At 32.4% G+C, this 22,517-nt stretch overlaps 1 protein-coding gene across 1 annotated transcript; it reads left to right on the forward strand.

The window, feature by feature from the left end:
* The first annotated feature begins 10,912 nt into the window (after nucleotides 1–10,912).
* On the forward strand, nucleotides 10,913–11,320 carry LOC145261170 (uncharacterized). Its single transcript, XM_080119492.1, has one exon. The coding sequence runs from the start codon at nucleotides 10,913–10,915 to the stop codon at nucleotides 11,318–11,320; it is 408 nt and encodes a 135-aa protein (XP_079975618.1).
* The last annotated feature ends 11,197 nt before the right edge of the window (nucleotides 11,321–22,517 follow it).

Raw genomic sequence — 22,517 nt, forward strand, 5'->3', positions numbered from 1 at the left:
TAAGTTCCGGCTGAAATACAATAAAATAACAATGTGATCTTGTTCTTAAATCTCCCAAATCTATTGTCTAGCAACGATAATGCTCACGTGGTTTTGTAGAGTCAAGAAAAAACGAACAAAAAACCGTTCATGAAGGAAATATAAAATACAATTGCTCCACGATTTTCCGAGTCTAAGGAAAGCGAGATGGCGCGAAAGAAAATCAAAACTGCGCGAAATAAAATCAAAACTGCACGTGGGCTCTATCTTCTCCGTCCAGTTAGCCAGAGCGAAACAATAGCGATTGATTGACACAATACTGTGTGATAACCGGTGGGATTTGGACCCAATAAATAAACATAAGAAATGGCTTTTGTTATTTATGAACTTTAGGCAAGATCATGAGAGTTCGTTTGATACAGGAAGCTTTGAGGAAAACAAAGCAAGAATAATTTGTCCATCCCAACTGCGCATTTACGTGATAAAAATTGTATTTAAAAAAGGAACTAATCTACGTACTATACTTCTTTTTATACTTAAGCGTGACAGACTGAGGAAAATGCGGTTTCGAAACCATATGACAGACACACATAAATATGCTTTTAAAATTAAGCATGAAAGGTTGACGTAAATGTAGTTTTAAAATTAAGTGTGTCAGGCAGACATAAATGTGATTTTATAATTAAACGTCACTGACTGATGATAATGTGATTTTGAAACTAAACGTCACTGACTGATGATAATGTGATTTTATAATTAAACGTCACTGACTGATGATAATGTGATTTTGAAACTAAACGTCACTGACTGATGATAATGTGATTTTATAATTAAACGTCACTGACTGATGATAATGTGATTTTGAAACTAAACGTCACTGACTGATGATAATGTGATTTTATAATTAAGCGTGACAAAATGATGTGTTTTTACACATGAACGTGTTAGAAAGATAAATATGCAAAAAGCGTTACATCGACTCCGGAAAACCTAGAGCAAACACCAAAAGGCAATAGTCGAAAACTTGTCATAGTGTGCACACCATATATAAAGGGTCTTTCCGAAAAAAAAAATGCGATCCAACAATATTCAGGAATGATTCGACTCTTAAAAAACACCTCGTACGAATGATGTCCCCGACCTAAAATCTCATGACAAAAACTGTGTATCTGAGATTTAAGGCAAAGCGGAAAACTCTACAAGGGTGAGACCGGTGACCCCCTAAAGATAAGGCTAGAAGAACACCGTAAAGCTGTGACAGGGGGAAAGGTCGAAAAGTCAAGACTAGCTGATCACATATGGAAAGAAAAAGGAATACTCTTCCCTTTGTGGAATGAGGTCAAAACAATACTAAACAGACCAAGCCTAGAGTTTAATAGCATTTGGGAGCCTCTAATTCTACAAAAAACAAAAATTGTATACTCTTAAAATTTTGACGATGCAAGGGACATAATCCCCTGTCGATCCTTATTAGAGTTTCCCTCCTCCTTGTCAACCAATTATTTCACACATACGAAACCATAATCATAAAAAAGAGACTAACTCAAGGAATACAAAACTATCTACGGAGCCAGTAACTTTTTTCCATTTTTTTCCAAACAACAACCAACATGTGTGAAGCCGGTGAAGACTAAACCAAATCAACACGTTGCACAAACAATACTCAAGATAAGAACAATAATCCAACCAATACAAGTAATATAAACAATCAGTCCTCATCTAAAAAAATCAGAACTTAAAGATAAATATGCAGTTTATAAATTAAATAAGAAACCGACGACATACATTTAAAATTTTACGTGGCATACCGACGAAAATGCAATTTCACAATCAAGCGCCCTAGACTTTCAAGTCATCTTTTCAGACTAGGGAATTGCCATATGTCATCAATTTTCTCATACGCCGAAACAGAACTAACTCAAGACAAGAGATTTACTGTTCTGGACCTTTTATTTCAAATCACTGATCTGTAGGGTTTCGATAGGCAGAGTGAGACTGGTAATAACAGAACATTTTTCAAACGTCATGTTCATAATTCTCGTGCTTTCAAGGAACAGACACAATCACTGGCTCACTCTCCCTCGTTCAGTAATTTGACGCCACATCTGTTTCTATCAATTCCAACAATCAATTAAAGCTAACCTCGATGTTACCAAGCTAACTCTAACTGAATTTCATTTCCTCTTATCTTTAACTAACCAAATTAGATATTAGCGGTTCTACTCGCCTCATATTTAACGGGAGATCCTTGACACATTGCTAAAACACACATAATGGATTACATCAAAACGGTATTCAAAAGATTCCTTAGCAAAGTATTCACCAAATACTGAACACCTCTAAGTGATATTAAATCGAAACCTTGGAAATAAGACTTAGAAATGATCTTTTAACGCAGAACTTTGGAGACTACAATATAAAAAAGGTATACACCACTTGAAATAATGTTCGTGAATTGACCGCCTGAAAGTCTAAATGGATTTTTACATTCAAACAATACGTAAGGGGGTATCGGCGAGTAGATATTAGTATTTTATCATATTGTAAGTCTATTTTGTATAAGACCAATAATATTGCTCTGGTTGTTCGATTATTGCCATCTTTTGTCTAAACTGAGTTATGCGAATGACGTAGCTGTAACTATTATCTTGGTTTGTAGTTATTTCTGAATAATCTTGTGAAGTGCTTGACATAGTTGATCTTGCTATCAACACGCTCAAAACTAAATGCATGAAAACTAAAAACCAAAACAAGCTGTCTTCATCTCATGACAGCAAACACCTGTAAATTACAGAATCGGTTTAGGTTATGCTGATTTCACAAGAAACCAAATTACCCGAATATCTAAATGCATATCATACGAAAATAAAAGCTAAAATCTACATACACAAATGTCCTTCCTGTAATCTTCATCTGACTCATAGTGAAAAAGGATGTTGTGTTTGTTCGCACGTGTTTTTCCACAACACGAAACGTCTACATTTATTGAAACGTATGCACGAAAACAAAATCTTACCGAAAAGATACAATACATGTTTCTTTACGGTTCATAAGTTTATTCATATTGTATCTCTGGCCAGAATATCGAAAAAGCGTATTTGTTAATCGGCATTTTAGCCAATAATAGCTTTTGTTGGGAATGATATATATATATATATATATATATATATATATATATATATATAGAGAGAGAGAGAGAGAGAGAGAGAGAAAGAGAGAAAGAGAGAAAGAGAGAATCGCTTCATCTTGACAAATAAACGTGTGCTTTAGAGACTCACTGACTGCTTGATAAAAAGGACGTTCCGGTACATGTCACTCTCACTGTGATGTTTCTTACGAGAAAGAAACGAAAAAAGAAAAGTTGTAACAATGCGGAAGCATACCTGATTGTACGAAACAAAAACTAAAGATTGAATAATCGATCTTAAGCAAAAACTAAGCTTTCTCCATCGATAATTAAATTTTAATATTACGCCGGAATTTCAACATGTTTTAGAGATCCTTTTGGCAAATATTTCCATTTCCCAGGTTTTCTCTGATATGCATGCTCCAAGAAAACTACAATACCCTTTTAAATAATTAATATTTTAAATGAATATGACGTTTAAATGGGTATCTTTTCATCTTTTCATGTTTATGTATATATACATATATATATATATATATATATATATATATATATATATATATATATATATATATATATATGTATATATATACATATATATGCACATCTATATCTTTCTATATGCATGTATATAAATTATGTGGTTGGCATTTTACTGCATAATATGCTTAGAAGCTGCACACGCAAGTTTAAATCGTGTAAGCAAAATGGTTTCTCCTTTTTGTGACGAAAGAAGAAAACATTGAACGTATATATCGAACGCGTCGACGAGATATGTTTAATCCCCCCGTCGCAACCACAAAATTATAGCTTCAAGATAAACAGTGATACTTGAGAAATCTCTAAATGAAACCTAACGCATTCTAAAGCAACAACGGCTAAAATACTCAAATCGAATTACATTTCGATTTCATTATTGTTTCTTTTTGTTGATTTCTTTTCTTTGATCTGTTTGTTTCATTTTTAGATCCTTCAAGTTTCTTCTTTGAGTATTTATCTCGTTCTTGTATTCTTCAGCTTCTAAGAAACACGTGCCTGTAAATAAACATTGCAAGCATATCTACATACATGCATACAAACACACAAACACACGCACATATGTATATCTGAATATACACTGGTGAGTAAATAGATATAGGTAATACACATTTTTGGAGTTATTGATTTATCAGAGATGCATATAGTTATGTATGATGGCATCATATATTTTATATTCTTCAGAATCAGCTACAGTATAACAACACCAACATGTAAGATCCCCGATGTTTAGCGACATTCAACATGGCCAGTACAAAGTGCTGTATATTGAAGGGCTCTGTGCTAATCTTGGAATTGTGTCTAGATATCTTTGACTTCTCTTTGCTACTAGATTCAAGTAATGCCAGTTCAGGAGAGGCGTGCTTTTTGTTGCGCAACCCATGCCTCAGAGTAGACACCTTTAAAGTCGTTATTACTGCTATCAAGATTTTATCTTCGATAAGCATACACACCTCATCTTCGTAAGTTGAGTACGCTAGTAAGGGAGATCATCGGTTGTCATTAGCGATAATGCAGTGCTCTTCGAAAAATCATAATAGCAATCCAGGCAGCTTGTAATGAGTATGTAATCGTTAAGTTTTTCCATGTTTAACTTGAAACAGTTTCTCGTCAAACCACGCTAGTCTTCTCAGTTTTGAGTAGGATTACTCACTTTATTTTATGTGCCCTTCCCCTTCTTTTACCCTCAAATTGCATGTGTTCGTAGGTGACTTTTCAGGTCAGTTAAACTGCGACAAATTTCGCAACAGAATTGGTTCACTCGATCAGTTTTGTTTGTAGTGAAATTAATGGCATGCAAGATAGGTTTTGCACATTTAAGCAAATGGCTTTTGAGGCCAGCAAGTGATAGGCACGCTTTTCTATGTGTGTCACAGCGTGGTGACTTTGCGAACTCAGTGCTGGACCCTGTTTGACTTTGCGAATCAAACATTTGTAGGTGCTGTACTGCATACGGCTATTTTCACCATTTACTTTTATCTAAAGCCATTTTTCCTATTTGTCCACGGATAATCCAGATTGTTACAAATAAGAACGTGTCCTTTAGCCTCTTCGGTTTTGATGCACTTGCCACATTTTCCCATAGAATAATTGCCTTGACAGATGACCGTCATTCATACGCACAATGTGACCAACCCATCAAAGGCAACTTTTTGTTACCATCGACCGAATGCTTGGTAGTCTTGCTTTCCCTAATACTTCTGTATCTGAGACATAAAACTGCAATTGGTAATATAATATATATATATATATATATATATTGGTATAGTTTAATGGTATTAAACACAGTTGATAGAAACCCTCAAGTTTTAGTTGGCGTTTATAGAGTGTCCATGTTTTGTTTATTTACAGGAGGGTTGTCAAAACAATGATTTTCGTAACTTAATACCATGCTGGGACCAAACACATTTTATGTGCTGAAGGAAACCAATGAGCCCTTTCAATGCGAACGAAGTTTTCTCTGTCGAATCTGGATCATTCAGAGAAGACACTGCCTAGATACAGAGTGCACTGCATCTAACTTATTACATTCATCGAAGATTGTTGGTTTCGTATAAGGGATCCGGGTGCTGGGTCATACATGACGTCTGTCTATTTTAGGTTAGTCATTAAACTGAACGAGTTAGATGCAGGTAGCAAATGGTTCATTAAGCATTGCAACTAATCTTTAGAATATAAAATGATATAATATTCATCCGCAGAGAGCAGCTCCCTCATCAATACAAAAGAGGCCTTTGTTTAAGAAAGTAGTCTACAGACATTATATACATATAAATGTCCGATATCTGATATAAATACTGTTGAGTGTCCATAGAAGGCCACCAGAAAGACAATAGCAAAGTAAATACTTAAAAAATGAGGGGAGAAATGTAACTGTTTGACCCAATTGGTGATAGGCATTTCCTACGATGGAGCACAGTTGTAACTAGCCTTCATTACATCGCAAAGACAACGAATCAGAACCACAAATCTCTCAGGGCAGCCCAATTCAGTAAGATCTTCCAAAGAGTTGATCTGTTTATGGAATCAAAAGCTTTTGATAAGTCAATAAAACATTGATACAACGGAGATTTTGTTATTTGCACTCCTGCAATTGCCGAGCACTGAAAATCATGTCCACAGTGCCACAGTTTGCACGAAAACGTAGTATGCCATTGACAATTGTGTAGACTTATCTATTTAGAATAATTTTTGAAAATACCCCTCGAAAAAAAGACAGCTAAGATATGCCCCTAAAACTCCGCAGTCCGACTGCAACACGACTGGTAAGAGTTCGCTATAATGTTAAGACCATTGCTTCTTTATATCTTCTGGTTGTCTTAAGGTATTACCGTCTTTTCATTTGAGAGGAGCAGAAGTTAATTGCCGCGGTCAACAGAGCTCTTTGATTATTTTAGAAAACAATCTCCAGTTTTTGCTGCTTGTTGCGAGTTGTGCTTCTTTTGCTTTTCTGGGCCCACACAGATTTTGAATTTCGCACATACTCGTTTGTGCAACTTTTTGGAAATCATTGTATGCTTTTGTAGCTTCCATTTTTGCTCTGATGAAGCCTTTTGTATGACAAGGTTTTTCGAAAAAGATTGCATTTTGTTTCAAAGAATGCATCAATTTGCTAATAATTTTCAGCAAACCTGTCTTGGAACTTCTTTTTTCAGAAAGTGTTATCACTTGAAAATCATTCCATGCATTTATTTCATCCAGTTCAGTAGAAGTACGTACGTTTTAAAAGATCTTTTTTAAAGAAGATCAACAGATTTTGAGACATCAAGCGTTTTTGCACGTGGTGTGGTGTCATTCGCCAAAAATTGAGCGCCTCTCATAACTAAACCATGGTGCAGATCTTGTTGATCACGGCGGCGAACAATAACATATCATATACCACTATCTAGAGCCTGGTTGCTACCATGTGCCTTCGTATTTGTTTTTTTTACGTGTTTACAACCACGAGATTGTGCCCTTTGCGAAATTATAAAAGGCCATTGCTGTTTGCAGTTTCTAATCTATATGAACGTAAACATTTCTAAATTTTAAAATTCCTCCTCACACTCGCATTCAAATCGCCAAGTAGAATACTCTTATAATCATCAGGGATATTGAGAAATGGTTGTCTTACTTCATCATAAAAAGAGAGTATGTTTGTTCATGATTGGGGCATAAACATACACGATTGTGAAAAATGTTTTTGTCTCGAAGAGAGACGTAAAAAATAATACGTTCTGATTTACCACTGGCAGTTCTGTCGAGATTTTAAGAGAAAGGATTTGATCGCAAAACCTACACAGTGTTCTTTCGCTTCATCAGCAGGTGGTCCCTTCTAAAATAAAGTATAACCACAGCTTTTTTCTTGAGTTGATAGTGATAAGCAAGACATGTGTTAGAAAGACCAGAAATGTCATTGTCATACAGAGAAAGTTCATTGGCTAACAGAGCAGTTCTGTGGTGTAGGCATTTCAAAAAACTCATTTTCAAATAATGTTCGTACATTCCAGCATGCAACATCCATGCTGACGGAGGTGGAAAACCGATTTATATAATCATCATTTTTGATAAAGCTGGTTTATTGCCATTAATGTTATTACTATTAAATGAACATTTCGTCAGTCGCGGTTACTTGCTAGATTTTGAGGTAAAGCATTTTTTGGAACCCCTTTTCTAATCTCCACTCGAAGCAAACAATGCTCTCCTAGAAAGCCCCTAACTCCACCGAATCATGACTTTCGTGTCGATTGGACAATTGAAACGATGTAAAGATAAGTTAAAGGGACAGTACTGTGCATAGTTCGAACTACATACTTCTAGTTTATTAAACTTGTATGCGTCGTCAAAACGTAAATCGCCAGTGGACTTTAAGTTGAGAGATGCATGTAAAAATTCATTACAAGTAAAACAAGTAAAGAAAGATCAAGGAGGTACTTGTGCGTGGATTTAAGTATAGTGAGTTGAACTTGCACAGGCAGTTCTATATATATATATATATATATATATATATATATATATATATATATATATATATATATAGTAATTTATAAAATATATATGGCGATAAACTACACTGAATATTCCGCGTTTCATCCACTCTAGGACTCCCCAGGCTTATGCGCCTAAGGAGTCCTAGAGTGGATGAAACGCGGAATATTCAGTGTAGCTTTATAAATTACTAACTAGCTCTACCTACGTATTGAGCACTTTTGAAGTAAATACTTAAAGTTTACACATAAATCTATACTTTCGTATATTAATTTTATGTGAGTAAATTAAGTAGTTATATATGTATGTATATATATATAAAATCGGACAGCTCATTTTTTACCCAGATTTTCTGATTATCAATTTTCGATACTTATCAGATGCACTCCGGTGCAAAACCTATCCAATAACACTTCCGGCCTCATAAAATACCCATACGTGAAATCTAAAAACAATCGTCTGTTTCGGAGACCATAGAGAAGAAATTCACACACACAGAAACAATGCACACATAGAGATAACGTGCTTTATATATATATATATATATATATATATATATATATATATATATATATATATATATATATATATATATATATATAGTGTGTGCGGTAAATAGTTCGGTTGGTAGATTCGATTGATTCCTGACAGCCGGTCACCCCAATGAGACGTAGTATGGCGAAACATTTATGCGTAGATAACTATTGTATATATATTGATGAATCGGTAGGTGATCGGTAATCAACCCTATCGGCTATTTTAGGCTCAATCTATTGGGTTGGAGCATATAAACGCTATTGCTTCCTCGGTATTTCGCTTCCTCGGCATTTTGCATCAGGAGAGTAGAAAGCAGTTTCTGATGAAATATATTACGCTGCGAAATGCCTAGGTAAAAAAAGTGTTACAACTCTTTTGTTGATGTTTCTTCTCATAGAACTCACAAATAAAATCTTATATACTTGTATTTACTTTATCTTGAAGGAATAACAAGGTTTTTTCTTTATTTTGATATTGGAATCTTAAACTTTTCTTTACTTTACTGTTTGGCTGGTTGAGAGTAGAAGGAGATTTTTTATTTTTAAAAATCAACAACAAGAACAGCTACGTTGGTCAGAAAGAACAGGGCTTGTTTTTGATTTTATTCATTTAGATATTGGGTCTTGGACTTTTCTAAACTTTACTGTTTGCCGATTGAGAGTAGAACCATCTGTCCATGGTTTGGTTGCCGGCGACTAAACCGGCATCGCCATTAAGCTTGTTGATGAGGAGGGTGGCTAGACACCCAGCAGGACTAAAAATAAATCCTATTTTAGGACGGATGAGCACCAAGTGCCATCTAGAAAACTCCACGAGGTATGTGTTAAATACCCTTGACAACCGGCAGGCCAAGCGTGGCGAATATGGCAAACCCCCAGGAATATGATGTACAAGAATAAGAAACGACCCTCAGTCCCCAGCAGTTCTAGAGCCAACGTTTCCGGCAGCAAGCGGCAGAGCAACAGGAAAGAGGGTGCTAAAAATCTCTGGAGTCAGGCTGCTATTGGAAATTGGACATTGGAACGTACAACACGAGGTCACTGTCTATTGATGTTAGAGCCACCGAATTAGAGGATGAACTACTGAAGATCAAATGTGATGTTATAGGAGTGTGTGAAACCAGACGCAATGGTGTTTCAAACAGTGGCAAAGCTCACCATACAGATCAACAAGGGATACCTCATTAACGTCATCCAGGTTTACCTTCCAACAACAGGCTATACTGATGAAGAGGTGTAGATTCTCTATGAAGATGTTGATAAACTTCTTTTTACCAGCAAATCCAATCACACCAACTTAATGGGGGATTTCAATTCCAAAGTTGGAATAGAAATACATTTGAATCAAATACTGGTCCATACGGTTATGGAACAACGAATAGCAGAGGTGACATCCTTGTTAATTTTGCAGAACACCACCAGTAAAAGATCATAGACATGTTCTTCAAGAAAAAAAACAAACAGACGCTGGGCTTGGATATCCCCTAATGGCACCATAAAGAATGAAATTGACTTCTTCCTTACCAACAGGCCACACAATGTGACTGATGTTTCTGTCATAAAAAGGTTAAACACAGGGAGTAACCACCAAATGATCAGAATGTCTCTAACCATAGACAACAAGCCAGAGAGGACAAAGCTTATCAAGTGACACAAGAAACCAAACACCCAGGGTCTATCAGACAGGTCATCACATTTCCAGCTGCTACTATCCAACATATTTGAGGCGCTGACAACACCAGAAGGTCCAACACTGACTACAACAAAGTGATATCAGAGATCAGCTTGGCCGCACTGGAAACAGCTGGTTAATACAAACTACAGAAACCAGACAAACTGTCTACAATTACAAAACAGCTGAGAGAGAAACGACAACAGATGAAAAGAGATGATACAAGTGTACATCGAATACATTGAGATAGGCAAGACTTTGAAACACATAATTGTAAAAGAAATTTGAAACTTTAATGAACAACAAATACTACAAGCCCATGAAATAAACAAAAACATTAAGTCCATCAAAAAAAGGCAGCGTCTCAGCAGAAACATCACCTATCTCAAAGAAGATGGCACTCTCATTCATAACCTAGACAGAATTGTTTCAAGGTGCGACGAGTTCTATGCTTACCTCTATGCCACCAGACTGCCAGGACACACTCCAACTCTTCATACACTGAACAAATCTGAGGAACATCCTCCACCCATCCCCCATCGGAAGTGAGAGCAGTTATTAAGCAGCTGAAGTCAAGCAAGCCTGCAGGAGAGGATGGTTTTGCTAAACCCATCGTTGAGATGTTTACAAGACTACCTCTCTAGTGGAAAAGTTCCAGATGAATGTAGGAATGCATCAGTGGTCATCATTCATAAGAAAGGAGCCACTGCAGATATTAAGAACTATCGGCTAATCAGCCTTCTCCCAGTGACATACAAGATATTCTCTCAAGTCTTGCTACGGACACTAGACAACGAGAACAAGCAGGTTTCAGAACAATTTCACTCCACCATCGACTATATCAAGGCCGTCAGTCAACCGCAAGAGAAAACCAACGAATACAAAGTTCCACTGTGCTTTGCCCTGATGGGTTATGAAAAGGCTTTCGACTTAATAGAGTTTGATCCATTGTTCAATGCCTTAAGAATCAAGAAGTTTACTATATATACATCACTTTGTTGAAAGACCTGTATAGTGATGCAACAAGATCAAGTTGAAGAGTGAAGCAAGACAAGGTGACAACATCTTACCAAAACTCTTCACAGCCTGTCTTCAGGATACGATAATCAGTCGGATTAAGTGGGAGGGCAGGGGAGTCAGCATTGATGGCGAATACCTGTCCCATGTCATCTTTCCTAATGATATAGTACTTATGGCACACTCTCCTCATGAACTAATTGACATTCTAAACGATATCCACTCTAAGAGCAAATAGGTTGGCCTCATCATGCATCTTGGGAAGATCAAGGTGATGTTAAACCAACACGCTGCCAAGTCGTCAATAAATGTTGATGGAAAGACCATTGAGGAAGTTGAAAGCTACATCTAATGGAAAATATTGAAGCATTAATTTATCAGTATATACGTCTTGCAAACACTTCTGACCCGCACAGTATATATATATATATATATATATATATATATATATATATATATATATATTATATATATATATATTTTTTCCACAAAAGCTGTCTACGCTCCATATGTGGTCTTAGCCTCCGCGACAAGGTATCAAATGCCGAATTATTCACAAAATGCAAAATATCTGGCATTGAATTATTCTTATTCAATCGCAATTGCGGTGAGCTGGTCATGTATTGAGGATTCCCGATGACAGAATTCCAAAAATTGCGATGTACAGTCAATTTGAGGGTGGTAAAAGAATTGTCGGACGTCCTTGGCTTAGGTACAAGGACAAGTTGAAGAGTAACTTGTCTGCAGTGAACATACCATACAGGAGTCTTGAAGATGAGGTGAATCTCTATGAGGTGAAAAGGATGGAGATCAAGGTGTTTTAAAGGTCTCCAGAGGTTTCAATCTGAAAGCTTAAGGCAACTGAAAGAAAACAGAGTAAGAGCAAAACGACTACCAGCCGAACCAATATCTGCAGCATTAAATCCACATTAATGTTCTATTTGTGGCCTTGTCTGCAAGTCCCTTGCTGGACTAAAAAGTCATCAGAGGCAAAAGCATAAATGAGTTTTAGAAATATGGGGTGTCTGAACCTCATACGTCGAAATCGACGGGAAAGTCCATCATATATATATTGTTTTTATAAACAAAAATATCTGACACATTTGCCAAAATTAACCAAAAAATATTTTAAACAAATTCTAGTAAACACAAAATCTCATCGTCAGAGTATTGTGGTCATCAGATAAACATACATTAAGTGAAAATCGACTAAAACTATATAAAATAACTGTTCTTTATATTATCACACATACACACATATGGGTGTGTGTGTTTGTATGTGTGTGTAATTTTTGGTTACGGTTACGCAAGAACATTTATCGAGGTATTTATCACAACTATATGAAATAACTTTTCTTTATATAATTACATACACCACACACACACACACACACACACACACAATATATATATATATATATATATATATATATATATATATATATATATATATATATATAATGTTCAATGCCGATTACACAAAAGCGTATATCGAGGTACCTAATATTTGATAACATATACATAAGGATTTTATATCATTTATGGTTTGCGTGATTGCAAGCAATACTATTTGAAGCTTTTCGACGGTCGTTTCAAATGTCGATTGAAATCAATCTTCCTGCTGGTTCCATTCTCGATAATATGCGTAGCATCAAATAAATCCGTAGCGAAAACAAATATGCCTTTCAATGTGTCTTTGTAGGAACTTTAAAATCCTCGGACTACGAACAATTGGATTTATTCTTGACCTTGGACAGGAAGGCTCCTAAAGAGGGAGATAAGGAATTCAAATGGATGCTCTAAATAATGGATTTGGCTTTTACCCTGAAAAACTGAAGCGGATAACATTTCTGCGGGGTATCAGGAATATCCATTATTAAACAGAATTGAAGGCAAAAGTAAAAATATAAACAGCTAGCATTTCAGCCCGGTGTTGCCCGGGTGTTTGGAGGTGTATGTTGAGCAAAAAAAAAGCGGTCACTTTTTTTTAATTTGACCCTATTATGTCCCCTTAACATTTATTATTTTGGGCTCAAATCAAGTTATTAAGGTAGATCCATGTCCACGGAACCTATATCTAAAATTTCAAGTGTTAAGAACCTTATTTTACATAAAACTGATATTTCTTTCAGATATAGTTTGTATGTCATACATGCAAAAATCCAACATATTATATGCGTATAATATCTAACTGTTAGATGCAGCATATTATATGCATAGAATATCTAATCGTTACATGAACATAAAGGTTCAGAAATTGTAGTCATCGTTTTATATCTAGAAATTATCCTTGTGCGTGTCCATGTGTGATCTTTCTCGACTGAGACCTTGTGTCTCATAAATTTAAACATATTTCTATTTTCAAAAAGCTTAATCAAGATCAAAGGAGATGGAACACACGGGAGGATTATTCGACGAGTTCTTTTTCAAATCACTGACCAAAGAGAGAAACTCACATAGAGAGAGAGAGAGAGAGAGAGAGAGAGAGAGAGAGAGAGAGAGAGAGAGAGAGAGAGGGGAGATATAGAGAAAAACAGAGACAGAGACAGAAACAGAGACAGAGAGAAAAAGAGGGGGAAAGAAAGAGAGAAAGACCACTGTTTAACTATATCTCGCTTTCCATGTCTTTTTTACATGAAGGTCACCACTTATCAAGGCCCAGAAGCTATTCGTGGATAAGGGTTATTTTGTGTACAGTAATCAATGAGATAGTGTTGCAGTATTCATTAGTATTAGAGATTTGATAAAGTGTCATTAATTAGGAGGGCGGTTCATTAGGAATTTGTTTATGTTGGATTTGAAGACATCCATGTTGAAGTCAGGAGGGAAACAGACAAGCAGTAAAGAGTTCCACAGGCGTAAAGTTCTAAGAAAGAAGCTTTGTTCATGGAATCTACGTTTTGATTTAGCAATAGATAAAGAGTGGGGAAATTTTTTGACAGTGGTTTCAGCTAGACGGGTGTTTATCGTGAAAGATTGGCGAGGGGGACCAGAGACTGGAGCTCAGACGAGCACCTGCCATGGTAATAACGATAAAACAATGATGGGCTCGCAACGTCTCTTCTGTGGGAGAGAGGTTGCATGGAAGAGAAAAGGGCATTCCCCACTAAGCCACGAAGTCTATTTTGTACTCGGTCAATGCAGGATAGGCTGTTTTTAGCAGCTCCTGCCCATATGTGGCAGCAGTATTCCATCCTTGGACGTACTTGGCTTTTATATAGATAGAGAATTGCATCAGTAATGAGATATCTTCTGGAGCGGTAGAAGGATCCTACCATCTTTCCAGCGACCAGGAGTAAAGGACAAGCCTAGAAGCTTGTAAAAACACGGGGCCTCCCCTAGACGAGAGTCATCCATTTCAATTGATGCCAAATGGAGATCAGAGCGTTGATGATGTAAGGATAGGTGCTTGGTTTTAGATGCATTAAAGGTAACCAGCCACCCCTTCCCCCACTGTACCACGCGCTCAAGATCAGAGGAGAGAGAATCAGAGAGAACTTTGTCATTTACAGCCTTTGATGTGTTGTCGTAGATGGTCGTGTCATCAGGATAGATGTCAACGAATGATTTAAGTATGTGTTTTGGGAGAGCACACTCCTTCTTTGAGCCATGTAATGTCACGCTCGTGTAAGTAATTATCATCGCAATATAGTTGCTGGGGGAAGGGGTGGCTGGTTACCTTTAATGCATCTAAAACCAATAATATAAAAAGTATTACTTAAGAATTTGAATGTAACACTTTTTTTTTGGAGATGTTCAAAACATGGAACAAAAAAAAAACATTCTAAAACGTTTGTTCCAGAACCTTATCTAGCGATAACTATACATAGCGAACGATCGTTATTTTTAACTCAGTTATAACACGAGGTTGGGACGCAATGAGAGCCGACCACCTATTATAACTCCGACCGAAGAAAAACACAAAAAACTCGAGTCATTAAACTAACAGATTAACCAAACAAGATACAGAGAAAAATCATTCATCAAAAATTGGTAAATATAGATTTTTCTGAATTATATTTGACCAAAAAGCATTTATGTCTAAAAAGATAAAAACAAACATTGCTATAAAAACATTTGCTCCTAATAAAAGAGAAATAACTAAAAAACAGTTATCTCCCTTACACTATGGATTATAAACAGCTTATTAGACATTTCATTTTCTTTACTATTTTGATTTTGTTTTTCTTTTTCTGTGTTAATAAAAATTTGTTTTTCTTTTCAAATTATCTTTTTTTACTCTTTATTTTTTCATTGATATGTTTGCGGTGTTTCGATATCCCTAGACTAGGAACAAATCCGTGACATTTACACAAACAGACAACAAAACAAAAATGAAACATAGTTACAAACTAGACTAAAATCTTTAGCGTATGTAAAAATGTTTTCATGATTAGAAATGGATGGTGTTTCTTTGAAAACATGTTTAATGAATGTTTCTTTTAAAGTCATAACAATATTACGAATTAGTCATATTCATTATAAAAAAGTATTGGATATTTAATTTTTCTCTATTATTTTAACGTAAAACGACAATATCTTAGTCATATGATTCAATGATGAGATATATATCAAATGTTTGCATTGTCAATTGTTAGGAGCTCAAACTGTGTCGAAATCCACGATTTATTTTTTACAAATAGTAATTTACTAGTCAACAGTCTTCCTTTGAATTGGTCCATGAAATCGTTCCATTGGTGTACGGATAGGCCTATTCTTTGTGTTGTTTCCTTCTTATGATATGAGCAAGCAATACTAAAATGACAAGGCATTTACATCTTTAAAATATCTTAACTCGTAGGGGTGGGGGGTGAGCGGACGCTCGGCGTTGCCCGGTCGTAAAATACGCTTAAATATACGAGTACAGCAACTTCATTTTAATTTATCCAGATTTCGTATATGTTATAATAGAGTAAATTCTCTATCGATTATTTCATGCTATTAAAACCAATATATTGTCCCGATTTCAAAAGTAAAAAAAAATGTGACTTGTGTGCCATTAGCCAAAATCAAAGCCGAAAGCAAAATTTTAAAGCAAAAATGGAAACAGACATAGTGATATTTATAAATGATTACAATAAATTAATTTGCTATATTGCCATTTTCATTGTATATATTATTAATGTTTATACTCTAATTTACGTGACTAAAGTATTTTTAAATGTGTTTATATTTTTATGTTTATTAAAATATCTTAGCTCCGTAAAATAGTGTGTTATCCCCCTCCAAAAATATGGCTTTTAAATCGTAAACTGCTTCGAGAGGGTTCGGATTTTTTTAGTGAGTTAAAATATATTAATAAATATGTAAAAATATAAAAAATATTTGAAAGTATTTTACTAATGCAAATTGGAGTACAAACAAATGAATATACTTAGATATTTGTACAACCAGTTTACAAAGAATCTTGTTTAAGAAGTTCTCATAAAAAAATTGGAAAATCTTATGAATTGTAACTTTAAAGTGTTTTACGATCGAACGATACTTTTGCAGAAATTAATTCCTATTTGAATCACATAAATTCTTCCGAGTTGAGAACAAATGGCGTCTAAGTTCTGTTTTCGTTTTTCCCACCAAGAAACAAATAAGTTTTCGTGATCGAACGATATTTTTTAGGAATTTATTTTCTATTTTAGTCACGTAAATTCTTTCCAGTTGAGATTGTATCCAATTTATAGAAGTAATTAAAAAAAATATATAAATAAATTTATAGAAGTGATTTAAAAAATATATAAATACATTTATAGAAGTGATTTCAAAAATATATAAATAAACTTATAGAAGTGATTTCAAAAATATATAAATAAATTTATAGAAGTGATTAAAAAAATTTATAAATACATTTATAGAAGTGATTAAAAATATATAAATAAACTTATAGAAGTGATTAAAAATATATAAATAAACTTATAGAAGTGATTTGAACAATATATACATGAATTTATAGAAATGATTTCAAAAATATATAAATACATTTATAGAAGTGATTAAAAAATATAGAAATAAATTTATAGAAGTGATTTAAAAATATATAAATAAATTTATAGAAGTGATTTCAAAAATATATAAATAAATTTATAGAAGTGATTAAAAAAATATATAAATAAACTTATAGAAGTGATTTCAAAAATATATAAATAAATTTATAGAAGTGATTTCATAAATATATAAATAAATTTATAGAAGTGATTAAAAAATATATGAATAAATTTATAGAAGTGATTAAAAATATATATAAATAAACTTATAGAAGTGATTTCAAAAATATATAAATAAATTTATAGAAGTGATTTCAAAAATATATAAATAAACTTATAGAAGTGATTAAACAAATATATAAATAAATTTATAGAAGTGATTAAAAAATATATAAATAAATTTATAGAAGTGATTTCAAAAATATATAAATAAACTTATAGAAGTGATTTCAAAAATATATAAATAAACTTATAGAAGTGATTTCAAAAATATATAAAAAAATTAATAGAAGTGATTTAAAAAATATATAAATAAACTTATAGAAGTGATTAAAAATATATAAATAAACTTATAGAAGTCATTTCAAAAATATATAAATAAATTTATAGAAGTGATTTAAAAATATATAAATAAATTTATAGAAGTGATTCAAAAATATATAAACAAACTTATAGAAGTGATTAAAAAATATATAAATAAATTTATAGAAGTGATTAAAAAATATATAAATAAATTTATAGAAATGATTAAAAAAATATATAAATAAATTTATAGAAGTGATTTCAAAAATATATAAATAAACTTATAGAAGTGATTTCAAAAATATATAAATAAATTTATAGAAGTGATTAACAAAATATATATATAAATAAATTTATAAAAGTGATTTAAACAATATATAAATAAATTTATAGAAGTGATTTCAAAAAATATATAAATACATTTATAGAAGTGATTTCAAAAATATATAAATAAATTTATAGAAGTGATTTAAAAAATATATAAATAAATTTATGGAAGTGATTTAAAAAATATATAAATAAATTCATAGAAGTGATTAAAAAATATATAAATAAACTAACAGAAGTTATTTAAAAATATATAAATAAATTAATAGAAGTGATTAAAAATATATAAATAAATTTATAGAAGTGATTAAAAAATATATAAATAAATTTATAGAAGTGATTAAAAAAATATATAAATGAACTTATAGGACTGATTTAAAAAAATATATAAATAAATTTATAGAAGTGATTAAAAAATATATAAATAAACTTATAGACGTGATTTAAAAATATATAAATACATTTATAGAAGTGATTTAAAAAAATTATAAATAAATTTATAGAAGTGATTAAAAAAATATATAAATAAATTTATAGAAGTGATTTCAAAAATATATAAATAAATTTATAGAAGTGATTTCAAAAATATATAAATAAATTTATTGAAGTGATTAAAAAATATATATAAATAAATTTATAGAAGTGATTAAAGAATATATAAATAAATTTATAGAAGTGATTTCAAAAATATATAAATAAATTTATAGAAGTGATTAAAAAAATATACAAATAAATTTATAGAAGTGATTTAAAAAATATATAAATGAATTTATAGAAGTGATTTCCAAAAAATATATAAATAAATTTATTAAAGTGATTTAAAAAAATATATAAATAAACTTATAGAAGTGATTTAAAAAAATATACAAATAAATTTATAAAAGTGATTTCAAAAAATATATTAATAAATTTATAGAAGTGATTTAAAAAATATATAAATACACTTATAGAAATTATTTCCAAAAATATATAAATAAATCGATGCAGGTTTCATTACAAAATTAGATCGGCCCGGGGTTGTTAAGTCGTAAAATATGCTTAAATATGATATTTTAATTTATCAAGATTCCGTATATATCATTATAGTCAATTCTCTATCGATTATTTCATATGATATTGTACCCAATATATAGTCGTCATTTTAAAAGTAAAAGAAAATGATAACTTGGGTTCCATCAGCTAGAATCGGAACCGAAACCGATAGCAAAACTGTAGCATTAGAAGCTGAAGACCTTACCAGTATTGTCACTTATAAATAGACTGATGTATATATACAAAACGTATAACGATTTGCGCATACGTATACAAGTATTTTTAATCGACACACGCTTTACAAGTTCTGGTTTATTTCAATTTTGACCCCTTTTTTGATTTCTTAAAACTATTTTAACCTGGTAAAGAGCCAACTGTTAAACTATCGGGTTTCTACTTATCTCTTATCCAAATTAAACCCATGTCACATGATCAATGCAATGAACTAAAGATTTGCCACGACTCGCAGTTATCCGTTTGAAATTTATGATTAAAAATGACCATTCAACATTGTTTTTTTATAACTCAGCCTAAATTATCAGTCAATTATTAGGAGTCAATTTTAGCACTCATAATGCATGAAAGATTTGGCAAAATTCTGAAAACAAAACTAATATTGGAAGTTACCGTTCGAGACAAAAAAATGGAATAATACTTACATTTTCCCGACTAATCTCAAGTAAAAATCTTCACAAACGTATTTCCAGTATTTCAGAAAGGAAGGGGTTATTCTGTTTTAAATATACACACACCCTTCTAAAAATTGGATAGTAAAGTATTTCGAATAAATGCTTTAAGACGGTTCAAATTCCTTTAAAAATTTAAATAACGTTGATAAAATCACTGAGAAGAAAATTGTTTAAAATAGAATAATTTTTCATACAATTCTTGACAAATTAAAGTTTCAAGGTTTAAAAAATTAGGCAAAAATTGTAGCCGGCAAAAAGAAAACTAATAATAATGTAAAAATAATATTCTACACAGAAATTGTAAAAATAAAAAAAAAATCATAGAAAATATTTTTATTAATAAATTCACTGGAAAAATTAGAAAGTCGAAAATGAAATTTGCATAAAAGGAAAGCGAAAAAAATAAGCGTTATGTAAATCAGAAAATCATGGTGGAATTCAAAACATTCCAGAATCAGATAATGTAATGGAAATTTATAGAAATAACAAAAACGATATCCTCAAGATGTGTCCATTCAAACTACACGTTTAGCCGTGAAAAATTAATTCGTAACCAAAGCGTGACAGACCAACGGAAACGCTATTTAACTTCAGAGTGAAAAATTGGCAGAATGATAGATTCAAAATGTTTTATAAATATTGTCAAAGAATGTCTTTTAAATCTTAAGCGTAACAGACAAACGTGAAATTATTTAACACGTAAGTGCGATAGATCAATACAAAAACTATTTAACACTTAAGCATGAAAAGATTAACCAAAAACCTATTTTAAATTTAATCATGTCTGATTTAATAAAAAAGCTATTTCGAACATAGGTGTGACTGACCGACGGAAACCTATTTAAAACTAAAGCGTGACAGACAAAAAGCTATCTCCAAATTGAGTGTGATTCACCTAAGCAAACGTTGATTCAAGCATCATGGACTAACCGTAGACAAAATGTTTAAGAGAATTGACTGGACTGAATGGACAATATTATTATTATTATTATTATTATAATGAAGATGGTTCCGTTAAAACTTTGTAATGAAAATGTTATTTCGAACTTGAGCGTGATGGACCAACTTACACCGCCTTCTTGAATATACCAAGACGCACCGATCAAAACAAAAGAGGAAAAATTGAATGAAAAATGAAAAAAAGAAGTTGGCTTGATTAGAATTGTGTAAAATGACAAATTAATTCGAGTTTGAAGTGATAATTGTTAAAATTGAAATAATTAGGCGCGAAATTAATTGCTTTAATTTTTCCCAGCATGGAATAAATTTATTGCCGAACAAATTAGAGACAAGTAAAGAGGAACGTAAGGAAAAGTGTGAATTCTGTACGAATATTATTGGATTCTATAAAACATTATATAGCTTAATTTGGTTTGGTTGGGTTTATTTTAAAAAAAATTGCCTTGTTTTGGTTTAGTTTGGTTTAGTTTAGCTTTATTGGGTTTGGTATGATTTTGTACGATTTGGTTTGTTCTAGTTTGGTTTGGTTTTGATTGATTTACTTTAGCTTGGTTTGTTTTCTTTTGCTTTGATTTGACTAGTTTTGCTTTGTTTTGTTTACGTTGGTTTGGTATATTTTGGTGTGATTTGGTTTGTTTTAGTTTGATTTGGTTTGTTTTAGTTTGATTTGGTTTGTTTTAGTTTGATTTGGTTTGTTTTAGTTTGATTTGGTTTGCTTTAGTTTGATTTGGTTTGTTTTAGTTTGATTTCGTTTGTTTTAGTTTGATTTGGTTTGTTTTAGTTTGATTTGGTTTGTTTTAGTTTGATTTGTTTTTTTTTAGTTTGACTTTGATTTGTCTGTTCAATGCCACCTCCTCATGCTTTAGTCATTTAATGTAAAAATAATATTTTATTTATTGCAACATTAGTAGCGTTATCATTTCGTAACAAAACCGCATAAAAGTGTCTTAAATCGCAAAAAATAAGACCCTATCACCCCACTCACCGTAAGGGCAAATCTTGACACAGTTATTAATTCTGATATAAATAGGTAAAGCTTTCCAAAAATTGACCAAGTATAAAACTAGACGGAAAGTTCCTTTTGTAACTCAACGTAGTTAGGGAACCTCGCCCGACAGATAATACATCCATTCCTATACACAGGGTGTAACGCTTGGTGTATTAGTCTTAAATAAAACGTGTTTACAAACTGTTCTGTTAAAGGGATTGATTAAAAGAACGTTTGCTTAAATGAAATAATGTTGCCTAAACACACACACACACGCATATATATGTATATATATATATATATATATATATATATGTATATATACACACGAGGTATATTAAACAAATCTAAACATTGCATTATAAGGTTTCACCAATTAGTTCATGCTCTTCCAATAGATAGGAGCAGATCGATCGTCACCACATTTCAGTATGTAAAAACTCGGAGATAAAAAAAGGCAGGCAAGAATTACCGGATGAAGTCTCGTGGTGTTAATTTTCTTTCCGTGTCTCTATAACAAATATTACTTATTTGTAACAAAGCTCTATCTTACTATTGCAGAAGAGAGAATATTTTTAATATTTTATTCATTTACTAGCGGGGACGTCCGGCCTTGCCCCGTCGCAAAATATTTTAATTAATAAAGATTTTTGCTTATTACCGGGTTATATATATATATATATATA

The sequence above is a fragment of the Euprymna scolopes genome, chromosome 37 (assembly GCF_053919585.1).
Source record: "Euprymna scolopes isolate OS-2025 chromosome 37, ASM5391958v1, whole genome shotgun sequence".
Classification (NCBI taxonomy): domain Eukaryota; kingdom Metazoa; phylum Mollusca; class Cephalopoda; order Sepiida; family Sepiolidae; genus Euprymna; species Euprymna scolopes.